This window comes from Brachionichthys hirsutus, unplaced genomic scaffold (assembly GCF_040956055.1).
Source record: "Brachionichthys hirsutus isolate HB-005 unplaced genomic scaffold, CSIRO-AGI_Bhir_v1 contig_852, whole genome shotgun sequence".
NCBI classification, from domain to species: Eukaryota; Metazoa; Chordata; class Actinopteri; order Lophiiformes; family Brachionichthyidae; genus Brachionichthys; species Brachionichthys hirsutus.
The window spans coordinates 42,708-60,152 of NW_027180553.1; the positions used below are offsets into that span (position 1 = coordinate 42,708).

The window sequence follows — 17,445 nt, forward strand, 5'->3', positions numbered from 1 at the left end:
CTGTAATTTTGTCCCTCATTTCTTGCCATCTTCTTTTGTGCATATGTTTGACTGTGAGTGTTACACACTGTGAGCCCTTTGTCTTGCAGGGCTCACTAAAATAATTGAGTGACATTTGTATCCTGCAGAGGAAGCAACGGCCGACGCAGCCATTGACACTATTTCTCCAAAATCTTATGATAATATTGTCACGCTGGGTTATAAATATGTATCTTTAAGCACTAAAACATTTCCCCACAAACAGAAAAACAGGGCTAATTAACTACCGGTATGTTGTAGTCATGATGTGTGTACTATTCAGTGAATAGGAATGTGCCATTAAACCTGAACAGTCAGAAAATAGTTTTATCCCTGCTGCTTCTGAGTGACACCCAAAAGCAGTCCCTCTGCTGCCTGGCTCACACAGGGTGAATTTCAGTCTGTTTAAAAGTGCAGTGTCATATTCATTCCTACAATTAAAAAAACAACAACCCGCTGTGGGGAAAAATGGACCGAAAGTGCTTCTGTTTAGTGGGATCACCTCGATCCAGCATGTAAAACTGGACCTACCGGCCATTGGGACCTCAGCCAGGAATCAACCCGACAACATCTGTTGAGAATCTGCCATTACCAATGGACGAATAGGGCAGCATCTGGTCCGGGCCCAAGACGCTTCTGTAAGTGGTGGGTGAGCACGACCTACATCGCATGATGAGCGTCCCTATACACGGGCACGTGATCACAGATCCGGTCTCAGGTTAGATTACCAAATGAAAGCAAAAAAAAAAATGAATCAAAACAGATGCCAGTAAGTAAAAATGAAAGAATAAATGAGGTGAATTCAGAGGAGGAGGAGGAGGAGAAGGAGGAGTGGCTAGGGATGCCTATCTCTCCGTGCCAACAGTGGTTGGGAGTTACAGCTGACTCAGGTGGCATATTTGACTGCTGGCTTGGCAACAAGTGGAATCTCAGCAGCCGGCAGCAAAGCAGGATGCCCTGTTCTGAACATGGACGGGTATCCAGAGCTTGCGGCAGCATGCAGGTCCCTAGAGCTGTACACCGACGACTTGAACCACACAGACACGACTGTTCCAAGGTTTACGCCGGCTGCAGAAGGAGCCTTTGCGACACCTGAAGGCCTCTATTTCTCACCGTGCAGCACAGCCGGACTGATCGCTGAGCCCTTCAGTATCACTGGAGCAGAAAGTGATGCCTCGGCACCTGCAGCAACACCCAAAGCCAACCCCACGGGCTGGCTGGACGGTGATCTCTGGGACACAGACACAGCAGAAGACCTGTTTTGTTTGACAGGGAACGTGAAATGCGGCTCTCTGGGATGCAGAGATGATATTTCATGGTTATTTTCTTCCTGTGGTCTCAAGGAAACTGAAGGCAAAGCAGAAGAAAACTCTCTTTGCTTAAGCAAGGATCAGAGCAGTGTGCTGAACAACGGCGCGCAGGGCTCAAAGGTCGATTGCAGTACGACAGACAAGGAGAGGATGGATTCACACTGGGGTCAGTTTTCATTTAATTATGTCACGTCTGTGTTTTGTCTGTTGCTCAACACCTCTGCATCTCCATCTGTTCTCATTTCCGTGACCAGACCGGCGTTCTGGGAATGCTGCTAAAAGCTTGATTAATGGCGGTTGTATGGTTTTTAGTACAGAAACACTTTTTTCAGTCAGAATTTCAGGTGTTTTCCATTTTAGGTTGTTTCCACCTGCCTTGGTTAATGCAAAACGAGGCAGGGTTACTTTCAGTTTCATTTAGAGTTCTGCCAGACAGACAGGCAGAAAAATAAATGGGATGGAGGCTGGAAGGAGAAGTATTCACTGTTCACATCCTCATTTAGAAGTGTTAACAGCACAGCGTGAAAGTTCTGCATTTCACTCAAATATTGAAGCATCAAAACAAAAGGTTCATAAAGTTTTCAATGTATAAAAATGACATACTAAGCTTGATATCATGGTCGTCATTACTCATGTTTGCATTCATTTGAATGATTTATTTATTTATTGCTATATTGAATTGCAATGATGACGATACTCTGAATACTTTTTCTGTTGCACTTCTGTTAGAAAGCCCATATTATTTCAGTCGACAATTGTTCATTTCTGACATAAATCGTCACATATCCCACGTTCGTGAACGCACCATAGTTCTCCGACGCCTTTGAATGCACCATATCTCCGTGTGCAGCGTCGGAGCTGGAAATAGTTTCACTTTCCACACACGGAACAATGCCCTTTTACCGTGGCTTGTCTGTCTTAACAGATAACGTTTACTTCCTTCAGTTCAGCGCTGTGCGTACATGCCGGAAGATTAGTGTAATTACAGCTATTTATTAGAAGTTGAATGTGCACATTGTGTTAATGTGTGCTCGTTTAGCTGTGCATGCTAGTGTCGCCGAGTTATAAATACAGTCCTTTGTTCTAACCGTTGAGTTTTGTTGATAATTATGTCTGTTACTGTGTTATTACAGACCACAGCCAAATAAAACGACCTTAAGTTGGACATCTGTATCCGTGTCCTTTAATGGGGACACTCCTCCATCGCACCTTGCCACTCTACACCACCAGCATTCCCGGAACACAACCCTCTCTTCCTTTTAACTTCCCTATTCCATTTGGTAGTTTAATTTATAATATATAGTGCAAGCCATATATTGAATCATTTCTCTCACTTTATATACCGTAGGTTAAATCTTAACATGTACAATATTTTAATATGTGAAATAAATGTAGAGATAAAAAAAAAATACAGTAAATCTCAATATATTCCACAAATTATCTGTAAAATGTTGGGGGGAAAGTAGCAAGCAAAGAAACAACTCCTGTATAGTGCATACAGTTACCTCAGATTTGCACTTGAAAGCAGAAGTACTAAGAGTACCTCAGTAAAAGGTACTTTTACTGAGCTTCATTCCTGTCGTCACCTAACTCAACCTGTTTACCGGTAGATGTTTCCCATTTTTGATTGTGTGTGTCTGGGTGTGTATGCAATCTCTCTAACCTAAAACAGGTTTGACATATTTTCACTGGTAAACTCATGAACATTAATGGTATGAGAGGGTGTGAATGGTATGCCAGGCAGTTGTCATCCTGCTAATGCCAAAATTGGTAGGTACTTTCCACTTCATGTTTTCTTGTGTGACAATGTATTAGAAATATTTTTTGTAAAAACAAATGATACAAGGAGAATGAAATGCACTGCAGAAAAATTGTGATAGAATTGGACACAAAAGGACAGCAATAATAATAATAAAAAATAATGTTAATAATAATTACAACAAAAAGAGGTTATCCGAATCATCTTACAATATATACCGTATTTTCCGGATTATAAGTCGCGGTTTTTTTCATAGTTTGGTCGGGGGTGCGACTTATAAATCGGAGCGACTTATATATGCTTTTTTTTTACAAAATCTGTGAGCGCAGAGACAGTAACCTACACATTTCTATAACAGGTGTTACAGGGAACTCTGAACCTCCAGAAACCGCGACAGATTCTGACGGGTCACAGAGTTATCTGTCACACCTGTTATCTAAAAACACAAATTAGAAGGGCTGAATGAAAATGGCGCCGAAAAGAAAGTCATATTCCGCGGCTTACAAGCTTCAGATAGTGAAATATGGAGCCGAAAACGGCAATCGAGCAGCAGAAAGAAAGTTTGGAGTGAGCGAAAAACTTGTAAGGGACTGGCGAAAAGCGGAGGTTACGCTTACTGAAATGAAGAAAACAAAGAAAGCTAATCGCGGGCGACAAGCTAGGTGGCCGCAGTTGGAGGAACGAGTTCACGCATGGGTGCTTGAACAACGTGCTGCTGGGAGAGGTTTGTCAACGGTGCAGTTGCGTCTCCACGCCCAGGTGGTTGCCAAGGAGGTGAATATAAACGGCTTTGCGGGAGGACCTCCTTGGTGTTACCGCTTCATGCAACGCAAACGCCTCTCTATCAGAGCAAGGACGACACTGTCCCAAAAACTGCCAGCGGACTTCCAAGCCAAGGTTGACAGTTTCCGCGCGTTCATTGAAAAGCATGTAAGTGATCACAACGGGACACCGGATCATATTATTAACATGGACGAGGTCCCCCTCACTTTTGACATCCCCATGGGCCGAAGTGTTGCAGAGAAAGGGCAAAAAAGTGTGAATATCGTTACAACTGGTCATGAGAGATCACACTTCACAGTGGTGCTGGCATGTTGTGGAGACGGATCAAAACTGCCACCGATGGTCATTTTCAAACGAAAAACCATGCCAAAAATCCAATCCTCCTCAGTTGAAGTCGCCGTGAACGCGAAAGGGTGGATTGATCAAGAAATGATGAACTTGTGGCTTACAAAGTGCTACAATAAGCGACCGGATGGCTTCTTTAGAGCACGCAAAGCTCTGCTTGTGATGGATAGCATGAGAGCGCACATCACACCACAGTTAAAAAATAAATTAAAAGTTTTCAACTCCATACCTGCCATCATCCCTGGAGGCTTAACCAAAATACTCCAGCCACTTGATATCTCCGTGAATAGGAGCTTTAAGTCAGTTTTGCGTAACCTGTGGGAGCAGTGGATGACGGATGGAGAGCACAGCTTCACGGCAACCGGGAGAATGCGCCATGCAACTTTCCTGGAAGTCATTGAATGGATCGACAAAGCATGGGCTTCAGTGACAACCGCAACCATCCTGTCGGGATTCAGAAAGGCTGGAATAATTGGAACTGCAACTGACGACGAGTCTGATGTAAGCGACGTAGAAGAGGAAGCGGCGTCTTGTCTACCTGCCGAGTTGGGGGAGTTGTTCAAAAGTGACACCGAGGATGAAGATTTCCTTGGATTTCGTGATTCGGAGTAAAACCTGATATTTTGGTAAACTTGTTAGCATGTTCTTTGTGCTATATGTTGTTTGGTGTTGGATTTTATCAAATAAATTTTCCCCAAAAATGCGACTTATCCTCCAGTGCGACCTATATATGTTTTTTTCTTCTTAATTATGCATTTTTTGGCTGGTGCGACCTACAATCCGGAGCGACGTATAATCCAAAAAATACGGTAATTTGTATATAGGAATTTGTATACAATGGCGATTTTTGTGCCAGGAAGTTATTTTCACTTTTTCTGTGGCATCTGGCACAGATTTGCATGTCTGGAGGGGTGGTTAGAATAAGTAAATGAAAAAGGAGAACTTGATGTGAGAGCCGGTTGGGATCATACCATTGCACTCCGGCAGCTGAGGCTGGTTGCAGTTGATGGGACTTTACTGCACCGACCGCTTCCTGAGCGATCTGTGTTACCGGAGGTTATCCTGTCAATTCGGTTCTGGACATCTGTGGCAAAGGTGTGTCTCTTTCATTTCGACATTTTCATTCCCACACTTGTTTTTCTCACTGTTCCATGATGCTTTGTTGTTACCCTCGCCGAAGCGGAAGCGAGGGTATTGCAATTGGGTGCGTTTGTCTGTCTGTTTGTCTGTTTGTCTGTTTGTTTGTCTGTCCGAGCGCATAACTCAAAAACTAGTAACCCAATCGACTTGAAATTTTTACAGAAGCAAGGTTCTGTCCGTGGCTCGGTCCTCCCCGAGAATGGCGTTGATCCGGATCTGGATCCAGATTCTAGAATTATTTTTACATCTGGAATTGTGCCTGTGCTGTAAACTGCCACTTTAAGAGGGAGGGACACGAATGGCATGATGGGAAAAAGAGTCCAGAAGGAGTCTTGTAGTACGTTCCGGAGCAGCAAGCTAGAGCAGGTTTGGCCCCTCTGATCCGGAAGCCCTGTTTACTGTCTCACAAGATCGAATAGTCTTTTTGAGGCGAGGGTCTGCAATCTCTGATTGTCTTTATAGTTTACAGTTTACACTACATTTCTGTAAATAATGGCACACTCCTTGAGTGCAGAATCATGTATTATTTTTTTTCCCAGCATTCATTGTATTTTAAAGTATGTCACTTCATGACATCAAAGCAGTAAAATACTATTAAGGTTTCAAAATTTGCAAAAAAAAACAAAAACAAAGCCCTATGATGCGCTGGCGGTGCATCCGCCTCTGGCCCACAGCAAGCTAGGATAAGTTCCAGCTACTCCCGTGACTCACAAAGTGGGAAAAAGCAGTAGAAAATGAATGAATCTTCATCATCCTTTGTTCTGTGTCTGAATTCCTGATTTAGCCATTGTGTCATATTAAGCTTTCGTTTCACTTTTAATAGGACAATATTTTTATAACACATACAGTAACACAAAAAAATCCAAATGAATCAAATAATTTCATGATAGTCCCAGTAGGACAACAAGTCTGTCAAAGTTAATTTCAACTCTTACTTCCTTCATTCTTTCCCTCGTCCATTGGTTCCTGTCCTCCGTTCATGCATCCCTGGTCTCAATATTGTATAATTGTCTATAATCCCTAACTGCTACTTTTGCAATATGGTGTGGCTTTGCAATTTTTTTTTAATCAAACTGCTAAAAAGCAACAATTTGATTACATTTTCTTTAATTTCTCAGGGAATGACTAATGTATTTCATGCAAAACTAAATAAATCATGCTAATTTAGAGGGATCGTATCTATTACTGTGTTAAATTTGGTCCGTCAGACTTAAGTGATCAGCTGTTAAATCCTTACATGGTGGTTGCAGGGCTATGGATTTGATTTTGGAAGAAGGCTCACTAAATTAAAGGAGACAGTTGGGCCTTGGTGGGGGGTATGCCTTCTACTGAATGGCATTCTAGTGTGGATGTTAATTTTTAAATGGCCACCACTAAATAGATCTTTAGCCTGCCCAATCAAAGCATGTAACACACCTAACATTATGTAAATTAGGATTTTTATTGCTACCAAATATGTTATATATTTAAATATGGTGCCAGCAGAATAACATAAAAACTACTGGTCCAATTTTTATGAAACTTGATTGAATGGGCCAAAAAGAACCCATTAAATTATAGAGTGGATCTAACATACAAAGATCTCGGTGAGCTGGTTCCATTGTGGTTGTCGGCTTGAGAGAGCATCTGAGGGCGTTCCAGAAAGACTACTAGTGAAGAGAGGGAGTGGCAAAGCAGTGAATTGGAAAGATGTCTTGAGGCTGTTATACAGCAGTTACTGTAAATAGAATTCCTTTTCTTCTTGATGAATACATGACACATAGACAATGCCAGCATGCACTTCCATTAGGTCATACCTGGAAACTGGCAGGTACTTAAAATACATGAGGCCATAATACCAGAAACGAGTAGAACACAGTTCTAAAAATACAGTATGCGAATGTTTGTCATTAGCTTTGGTTTCACAAATGATTCATGTCAACTTGTTCGGTATAGGGTATGCAAATCAAGCAAGTTTGACTGTAGTATTGTCTTGGAATGATGATAAGTAATGAGTAAAAACCTGATGTTGGCTCAAAGGGGAGTTGTGTGTGTGTGTGCGTGTGTGTGTGGGTGTGTGTGTGTTAGCAGGTGCCGAGATGCAGGAGCTGGATCAGGATCCATATATCAGCCCAGACTTGGGAGATCTACCAGGTCAGTATTTCAAGAAAGGTGGAATAATAATAATTAATAATAATAATAATAATAATAATATCTTGTAAAATATGCATTCAATTCACTCACCAAAAATCACAGTCATGAAGGGGTCCGATATGCACCATCATGAAAATTGTCTTCTGGCTGGCTCTGATCCAGAAGACAGAGTTCAGGAAACATTCAAACTCATATTTATAGATTAAAAGATCAGTTACAAATAACTCTGATTCACTTTTATTTCTTCATGTTTGGTGTATAAAGATACCAAAAACAATGTACTGTATAAACCTTTATTAATAGTGATCCGGATCACCATGTGGATGGTGTAAATCTAATTGTGAGGGGAATGAGCTGCTTGGCGGAGGTTCATGCTCCCCGCGTGTTATTTTTTTTCACATTTTACTGGATTTTAAAACAACATTAATCCCTAGAAATAAATAAATGCTTCATAGTGTTTTCTTGCAAATTTAAAGCACAATTCCGGAAACCATTGTATCAGTAAAATTCTGTAAAGATATGTCACGTTGACTGCATTTTAATTGAATGTATTTTTCCAGAATGTAATGATAATTCAGGAATGTTACTGTAACATTACTTAACGGGGCTTATGTAGGACATTTCCTGTCAGTATTCACCTTTTCACACACAGGTTACATTAGGTCATATCAGATTTAAGGAGCCACACGTGTGAATCTTCTGGATCCATGAAATTTTTGCACTGCTGACCGATCGCGTTTTGGTACATGCCCATACAATTTTGTTGCTTTAAACTATCATATCTTAGATTTTGCAGATGTTTTGTTGAATAATGCTCTTTATGTGTCTTTTAGATTTTTTTTTGGATGATTTTGATGAGGAATACCTGGAGAAAATAGCGGGTAAGCTGCAGCTAATCCTCTGCAATAGTCATGATTTATAGCGTGTCGTATGTGACAATGCACAAATTCAAATATTTATGTGTCAGACTAAAAGGATCAATCTATTGTCCAATTCTCGCTCACAGCTTGCCTCGGCACAGATTTAGGCGATTCATTGTTGAGTTGTGAGGAAGATCTCAGTAGCCGCAGTAAGGATCGTCATTTTATTCTGTTTATTTATCCTCGTGCTTTTAGTCTCATATCTGAACATACCATGTGCAAATATATGGAAGATAATAAATAAGACTCTATTAGAGGGTCCGAGTTTGTTGTCGTCTTTTAGAAACTTAATAATAACTTAATAACATGGCGAGAAAACATGCAGATTTAGTCAGCGAAGTTCATTCCTGTTCATGTTTTGTCTAATCATGCTAATTATTTGTGTTTTAGATTACTTTTCTGAATGCTTTCCTGAAGGGTACCTGGAGAACATAGCAGGTAAGTTTGAACCAAACCTCTGCAAACATCTTCATCATTTATTTGAGTGCTATGATTCTGTAGTACAAGACGACAACGGTCAATCTACTGCGTAATTCTCTCTATCTATCACCCCACCAAGACAAACATGTGCTTTTTGATGCTATGTGGTGGTTTTTGAATTATTCTCGGCCCTGAGATGAGGCTGGCGACTCCCAACCGATCCCAGTCAACTGAGATATAGGATTCCGCATAATTGCTCAAAATGCACAGGTAAAGTGCAATAGTCCCATTATATTCACAAACAGAGCAGTGCGGTCTACAAAGAAGTAAACGGGTGTCTACAAAGCACAAAGACGATGTCTAACTTTGACATCTCAGGACAGTTGCTCTATAGATTTACCCCGTAACCTCTTCCTTTTTTAATTCCTCAAGCTGGTGAGAGACGCACGACGTTTGAAAATGAAGTGAATGATCACGCCAGTCGTTTGTGGTTAGTGTGTCAGTAGCTGCTTGACTGATTCCTTTACTTCCTTTTTGGTGCACTACAGGGGAAACGTCTTTGCCAGCAGCGCAAACGGACCAAACGACAGGAAGAGCTAATACCAGTGGGAAGAGACCCAGAGGTGATATAATCTACCAAACTGCCTATAATCTGCAGCTCAGCAGTGCATACTTAATTTTAGGAATAAAGCTTCAATATTCTGTACTCTTAAATGAATTCTTGTGCAGCAGGTTCACACTTTCTGTTGATGTATTCCCTCTCCAGATCCCTGCTCGCTGCAGTTCAATGGCGACAGCACGCCATCCTGGCCTAAAAGGCAAAGACCAGCAGGTGATCGACATTTTACTTGGTTTTTGTGACACTGTGGCTTAAAATCCTATTTAACAGTTCCCATCATTTAAGGCTAGCGAAGTTTAAAAGTTGACCAAACTCAAGGTTCAGGTATAACACTGAAGATCAGGTTGGTTGACTGGATAAAAACAGCCTTGACTGCTAGTTGGTTGTCAAACTATCTACTCTGTCTTTTACCTTACGCATTTATATTCAAGGTAATTAACTTTTGCAGGCCAACCAGAAACTAAAGAGGAACCAAAGAAATATGGGATCACTGGTAAGTTGCCAGTGTTCCTGCTGTAAATGTATTATTAAGGACTCTTTTTATTTTAATAAAATAATAAAAAATCATCCCAAAGATTTAAATCACTCATTCAAATCGCCGTCATGAAAGTCTTCAGTGTTGCTGCATCTTAATAACATATCAAATAAATCTGAATAATACAGTACGTGGTAAAATGCTAACATCGTGTGCGTTATGCAGCTCAGAACACAACGTGGATGTTGTCATTGCTTGTTCTTAAGGCACTGACCCAGGATCAGCGCTCAGTCCAGCAGGAATGGCAGGCCTCTCCACCGATCCACCAAGAATTGTTCACCTTCATCCCTCCATTCAGCTTATCGCCACCCCAGACGCTCCAGGAAACCTGCAGCTCTCTCAACCGACTATTACATTTTCTCTCCCCAACGTAGCTCCTCCACCCACCTACATATTAGGTAAGTCGATTACCCATATCCAGGTTTACTCCTGCTTTTAGTTGCACCACTTCAATAAGTAATAGCTCTTTAAAACACCCTGTTCGAGAAGGTTATGCCGTTCAACTTCTACAAAGTTCTAATTGCCCTGAAAATATTCACTGGCGATTGGGATTGCTGTGCACATGATAGTAAACCCTTGAAATGCTTGCGTTAAATGCATATTTAATTGCTCCTTTATTATTTCATGTGTTGCGTGTACTTTATGAAACACTTTCTGTACAAAATATTTACACAAACCAGCTTGCCTTGTTCCCTCTTGTATGTGTTTATGGTGCAAATGCGTCTTTACAAGTGCCCGCTCTCTAATCCCTCTTTCCGATGTAGTTCCTGCTGTCGCCCCGCTCTGCAGACATCAAATGCCGCCGCTCTCCCCAGGTGATGATGAAACACTTGATTTTGGGAACTAGTGTGTGCGTGTCTGCTGACTCTATCTCATGTATGCAGAGATCAAAATAGCAGAGCATTGTTTGAACAGCAAAGATGACGACCGATACTGCTGTGGATGTGAATGCGCTTCATTCTTCTTTTCTTGCGTTTGTAGTGGGCGGGGCTGCAGCTCCGGTCCAGATGAGTTCATCCCCACCGGCATCCCTTTCAGACACAACGAGCAAAGCTGTTTCTTTCCCTCCAGCCTCACCACTCTCTCCAAGCAATGGTAATTATGATGTTTGCTTCTTTCTGCTTCTACTTCAATTACTCTGCAGAATAATTACAATGACACAAATCATGGAATTTGATTTTCAGACATATCCACATGTAAGGAATCTTTTCCTCAGTTTCCCATTGTTCCCAATAGGCCACGTAAGTTGCCATATACTTTCACTCCTCTCCTCTATTGCATTGATTTTTCTGGCTGTAAGAATCCTGTAATCAGGAAATAAAGTTTACCGTCGAGCTGTGTGTGATTTCCAGAGGCTGTGAAGGACTACATTCAAAAAGCAAAGGAACACATGAATCAAACCTGCCAGGACATTGAAGCAGGGATTAATCTCGTTTCTCATTATGTGGATGCACATTTATGCCGACGAGAGATTTTTGGCAGCGGGAAAAACAAAAACAAATCACTGGATTCATTCATTGCGGGAGACACTGATCGACAAAAAAACAGGTTAAGTGTGAGTCAGGTGAGACTTTTAATGGATAGGAAATTCACCTATTAATGTGCCATTTGAACACGACGCAACCTTTTGACTCATTCAGAATCCTAATCATTCAGTTTATATACGATTGATGAAATAACTGACTTCAACTTACATTTGTGCATTCAGATCTTTGAACACTCCAACGGAGACAAGCCCAAACGCTGCATCTTGTTGCTCGGCGCTGCTGCTATGGGAAAAACCACTCTGATCAAGAAGCTGTGCTACGACTGGTCCCGAGACTGCGTTCCAAACTTTGACTTTGTCTTTGTATTAGATAGCAAAGCGCTGACGCTGACAGAGCCGATCTTTAGCCTTCAGAGCCTCCTATTGGATCTCTCGTCTTTTGCCCCGCCCTGCTTCAACCCGAATGCAGTGTCCACTCAAATCGCTGCCACCCCAAAGCGAGTGCTCGTTATATTTGATGGGTTTGATAGCTTACGTGAATATGAAACGCTACTCCAGATTCAAGAAAAAGACTTGATACCATCGCTGCAAAGAGACAGTAGCGCACGGACGTACACTATAAGGCAGTTATACTCCGCCATCCTTCAGAGAGTCCTCCTTCCAGGCTGCACGCTGCTACTCTCCAGCCGACCCAGAGGCAGCGCTAGCCAGCTACTCCGACGGGCAGACAGCTTTTTGGAGTTGTGTGGCTTTACCCTCGCAGATATAGGGACATATTTGTCCCAGTACTTCACCACTCCTGCCCTCAGAGCGTCGGCGTCGGAGCACTTAAAAAACAGCAGCTACCTGCATCTCCTCTGCTGGAATCCCGGCCTATGCCGATTGGTCTTCTTGGTTTTGGAAGAGTCCGATGGCTCACACAGCCTGCCGAAAACTTTGACGGGGCTGTGTCATCGAGTGCTTTGTCTGAAACTGGAAAGGGGCAGAAACACCGCTTACTCACAGGCTGGTCCTCAAATGGGAAAGTTAGTGCAAAAACAGCAGATCCCAATTAGATCACCAGCGAAAAGATGTCGGAAAAATGCCCGGACAAAGTCCAGACCACGGGGACGCAAGCAAAGAGCAAGGAGGACGAGAAGAAAGAAAGAAGAGGAATCCGAGGTGGGCGAGAGAGAGATGCTATCCCAGCTGTGTTATTTGGCCTGGCAGGGGGTAAAAGCAAACTCCTCAATTCTGTCCACTGGATGGATCATATCCGATCAACTCAATGGGTTTGGCCACAGGACGGGCCTCTTCTACTCTTACCGCACGAGGACAAGGAAGGTTCCCTCGAGTGGTTCCCTTGGTAGCGATGATGACCTCATCCTGCTGTGGGCCAACCCTTTCCTTCAGAGTTACCTTGCAGGGGTTCATTTGTCTCTGTCCAGGTAAACGTCTCTGTATTCATGAAAGTCTTTTTGGCTAAATGGTTAAACTGATTAAATGAGAAGTGATTGATTGATTGATTGATTGACTGGCAGAGGGAATCCCTCAATGCCCGTCACTCTAGGGATTTTCTGAACTTTTTCTCACTTTCTGTGCCCAGGATCGTATCAGAACGTACCTTCCTCCAGATTCTTGCTTTCCAGTCAGGCACTAGAGGACGCCGACACCCTCAAAGGGTGGAGCTTGAGCTCACGCAGAGATTTGCAGTTGGGATTCTGTTCCAGGACTGGACAGAATTGCAGGGGCTTCATTCATACTCAGAGACTGCGGTCAGCAGGCAAGCCACGGTAGCAGAGTTCCTCAAAGAGCTTTCGTATGGTGACCTGAGCCCCGTCCAGGTCCTGCAGGCATGTCACTACATTTACGAGGCATTTCCCACGCATTGCGATGGAAGCGCCGACAGTGGCAGGGTGAAGCTATTTGCTCAACTGGGGAAGACATTTCCAGAAGTCCTGACGTTTCATGGAGTCCCACTCAACCCAGCAGACGTCTTCGCTGTGCAGAATCTTCTCCAAGGGAATGAAGCTCAAAGTCGAAGCTTTTTTTTGGACCTGGAAGATTCTGGGATACAGATCTCTGGGCTGAGGGCTCTGTTGGGACTCGACAGCATCAACACATACAGGTACAGATCAGTCCACGGCACACGAGGCGCTATAATGGTTAAATGATCGTGAGACTGCAGCAGGCAGTAAAGGTAGAATTATATTTGCTTTAAACAATTTAAGCCTATTGTTCTGAACTGTTTCAGCTGTTCTATACTTAACTGTCTGGCTGTCAATCCAGAGCTTGCATTGCTGATGTCATCAGCCTGTGGGAACGGCTGGATCAAAGTGGTGAAGAGGAGCTCTGCAAAAAGGCCCTGTCCAAATTCAAGATTCACCCTCTGAAAGCCACACAGGTGTGTCACGTAGAGCACCTGGCAAAGCTGGTGAACATACATCTGCAAAAGAGGCTGCCATACAGGTAACACACACACACACACACACACACATACCAATGCAATTTGTTGCTGAAGTGTGTACCTTTACTTCCAGCCAATCAGATTCCTTCTTGGCAGAAGGAGTGCCTGCCATCAAAGAGCTGCACATGCTGGAGTTTGAGTGAGTAACGTGCTGCTGCTGCTGCTGATGATGATGATGATGATGATTATAATGATGATGATGATGATGATGATGACATCATGGTCTTATCTTAGGCTCGGTCCAGAGAGGGGTCCCCTTGCTCTTCCCAAGCTATGGGAGCTCCTGCCGGGTCTACATAACCTACGTCACTTAGAGTAAATGGAGACACCTTTGCCTCTTGATGTCTCTGTTCTGTCTCTGTTTGTACTTGACTGTCTGTCTGTGGTCCACTGTCTCTCTCCTCTGTCAGTCTGGAGAACAGTAAGATCGGGGACAACGGCGCAGTGGAACTGGCTAACGTTCTGGTTTCACTTGGTTTCCTGGAGGTCCTCAAGTGAGTAGAAACATTCTCCTCTGTCGGCATCATCTCCCGCTTGGGTGAGGTGACAGTTGATATTTCTCACAGCAACAAACTGAATCCCACCATACTATTTGTACTTTTTCCTTTTTTTCTTTACTAATTCTACTTTCTAATATAGTGAAATGTGTTTAATAAGCAGCGTTTGTAAAACCAGGAATTTCCTGTTTTCCAGTCTGTCACAGAATTGTATTGGGGACCATGGGGTGAAGAAAGTTGCAGCCATGCTGAGGGAACTACCCAAACTGCACTGTTTAAGGTAAACTCCGACTGTAGACACACACAACACACCCGAAAGGGACACACACTGTTCACTTTCATTTCCTTTTCTCCCGCTTTGTTTCTTTTATCCAGTCTTTACAGTAACATGATTTCTGATGAAGGGGCAGAGAGTTTAGCAGCTGTCCTTCCACACATGGCTTCCCTCACTGAACTGGAGTAAGACTATGCACACACACACACACACACACGCACGCAATAAACATAACATAACTATAAATATATAATATATCTAACTATTCGATCAGTTTTCACAAATGCTGCCTCCATCAGTGAAACATTAATGCTGAGCTCTTCGGTCCTTTGGTCTGACAGTGTGAAGTATAACAAGCTGACAGATGTTGGTGCTCAGAGCCTCGGAGTGAGTCTGAGAGGCTGTAAGAAAATGAAGGCCTTGAGGTGAGCTTGCTTCTGTGTGATCAGCACCATATCCCCATCCAGCTTCTTCTTTTTTTTTAAGCCACTCTTTATTTGCTCCAAATACAAAAGGAACGTGTGTTCATCTCATTTCCGACTCCAGTTTGACATTTTCCCCATTTTGTTTCCTCTATTCATTTACATCTCATCTCAGGATGTGGAACCAGTGCATTCCGTATGGAGTGTTTGAGAGACTTCACCAGCAGGACAACCGCATCCTTTGTCATTAGACCCGTTCACAGCCTCTGTGCTTGAAGGCTCTGGGGGGTTTCCTTCATCCTGTTGATCTTATGCACACGTTTACACGTTTTCTGAAGCATGTCTGCTCGAAGGACTGAAAGCAGATAAAACAGAACAAACTGGGGGGGAAATGTGAAAAGATTACACTTGATTTGAGAGGCAAATGTGCACTAGCTGTGCTGATGGCTGATGTCGCCTCACAGCAAGAAGATTCCTGTTCCGCCAATCCAGAAACATACACTATAGGTGAAGGAGGTCAGCTGGAATAGGATCCAGAACCCCATGACCCTACAAAGGAAAATCAACTAATGCTGTTTGTTTGTTTTTATCTGTCTTTGCACCATTTATGCATTTTCTTCTTTGTGTTTTTTTATTCCAAGCAGCTTTCATATGCCTTTTTTTTTGACAGACTGACATTTAACAGTGCCAAGGTGTATGGAACTGTGGATGGTTGGTTTTATAGCATGTTTTTTATTTCACTACCTCTTTCTTACAGTTCACATTTGACTGACAAACCGAGTGAGGCTACACTTCCTCTTATTTTGGCATTCTTGGTGACTTTGAGCAGGACGTTTTTCTTGGTTTGGACGAAAAGTGTGAGTCACGTCCCCAGGAGGAAGGTAGTCGGACTCTCAAAGTGATTTCATAAATTTAATTGAAACAATCCCACATCGTAAAGACCGAGCGGAAAAACTTTATTTTAAGAATCTGTCTTTAATGCCACAAAGTAAAGGAAGAGAGACACTAAATCAGTCGAGGGGAGATCTGAAACAAAATAAATGTGAAATCAATAGATTTAGCTACAACCCATATCTCCCACGTTTATCAGCGCAAACCAACAAATGAAATAAAAAAGGTCAGGTCAGAGAGAACAGACTATGATGGTTTAGACAAGTCCAGAGGAGAGACAGGGACTATATCGGTAGAAGGATGCTGAGGATGGAACTGCCAGGGAACAGGGCTAGAGGTCGACCCAGGAGAAGAGACATGGACGTAGTGAGGGAGGACATGAGAGTAGCTGGTGTTGAGGAGGACGATGCAAAGGACAGGGTGAAGTGGAGAAGGTCGATTTACTGTGGCATTTGGAAACTATAAATGAGTCGTTACAGTTTGTTGAATGATATTAGAAATGTTGAAGATAGTGGGAACATGTGGAATGATGAATGTTTTCATCTGAGAAAACGAGGAATTCAAAAATCAGTGACAAAGCTCAGGAATTTCTTTTCACAGAAAATCAGAATATTTTTGGAAGTATGACAGAACTGTCTGCACATTTTTTTTTATTGTATTTACTATACCGTACTCATATAGGCAGAACATAGCACCATACACTAAGCATGTGGGATCCGGCTTCTCCAGCGAGCACCACTGTTTCAAGAAGTGCTGGTATCTGCTGCGCTGGAGGCCTCTCGTGGACAAAATGGGAAGTGACATCGGAGATGTGCATTCACACACCCACGTCCACGTCATCAACAGATGCACGCAATAACATTTGGAAATAAGAGACATAATCGTGACTTTTGATTAAAGTTTATTAAATACAGATTTGAAGTAAAACTCCTGTGATCCACACTACTGTGGCATGTTGAAGTCTGCAGGGTACATCAGCCTTAAACGTTTCACTCGAGTATCTTAAATATTCATTACAGTTCATTCACAGAAGTATTTGTCTGGTTTTCATCCTATGACTTTTTGGTCAGATTCCAATGTTAAACATATTAATTAATGGGTAAAAAAAAAAAAGTTCATTTCTACCACACCCAAAATGAAACTTTGGGGTGAAAGGTCGCCAGCAGACTGAAGGGAAGACAGGCATCGAGCTTCAGGGGAAAGCTGGTTTTCGAGTCTTACGTGTGCATGATGATTCGTCATGAAATGTTTTTGTGTGTGATATCTAGTGGAAAGCAACCACATGGCAATGATAAATCTGCACAACTGTGGCAGATGTACTCTTGGATGCTATGAGAAAATATTGGTGCTGTATCGCTTCAAAAATCAATGTTTAATTTAATAGCTATTCTACATTATGCACAGTACTTTCAAGGATTACAAATATCTAATAAGGCAAGTGAATTCT

The 17,445-nt window shown here is 42.5% G+C and overlaps 1 protein-coding gene across 1 annotated transcript; it reads left to right on the forward strand.

Moving 5' to 3' along the window:
• Window positions 1-7,433: 7,433 nt before the first annotated feature.
• Window positions 7,434-15,358, forward strand: LOC137915934 (MHC class II transactivator-like). Its single transcript, XM_068759056.1, has 19 exons — window positions 7,434-7,488; window positions 8,322-8,369; window positions 8,826-8,846; window positions 9,595-9,660; window positions 9,896-9,940; window positions 10,189-10,380; window positions 10,964-11,077; window positions 11,167-11,223; window positions 11,335-11,546; window positions 11,691-12,895; window positions 13,054-13,575; window positions 13,737-13,910; window positions 13,976-14,053; window positions 14,149-14,229; window positions 14,325-14,408; window positions 14,608-14,691; window positions 14,787-14,870; window positions 15,027-15,110; window positions 15,283-15,358. Exons 1-19 carry the CDS (start codon window positions 7,434-7,436, stop codon window positions 15,356-15,358), a joined length of 3,282 nt encoding a protein of 1,093 aa, XP_068615157.1.
• The last annotated feature ends 2,087 nt before the right edge of the window (window positions 15,359-17,445 follow it).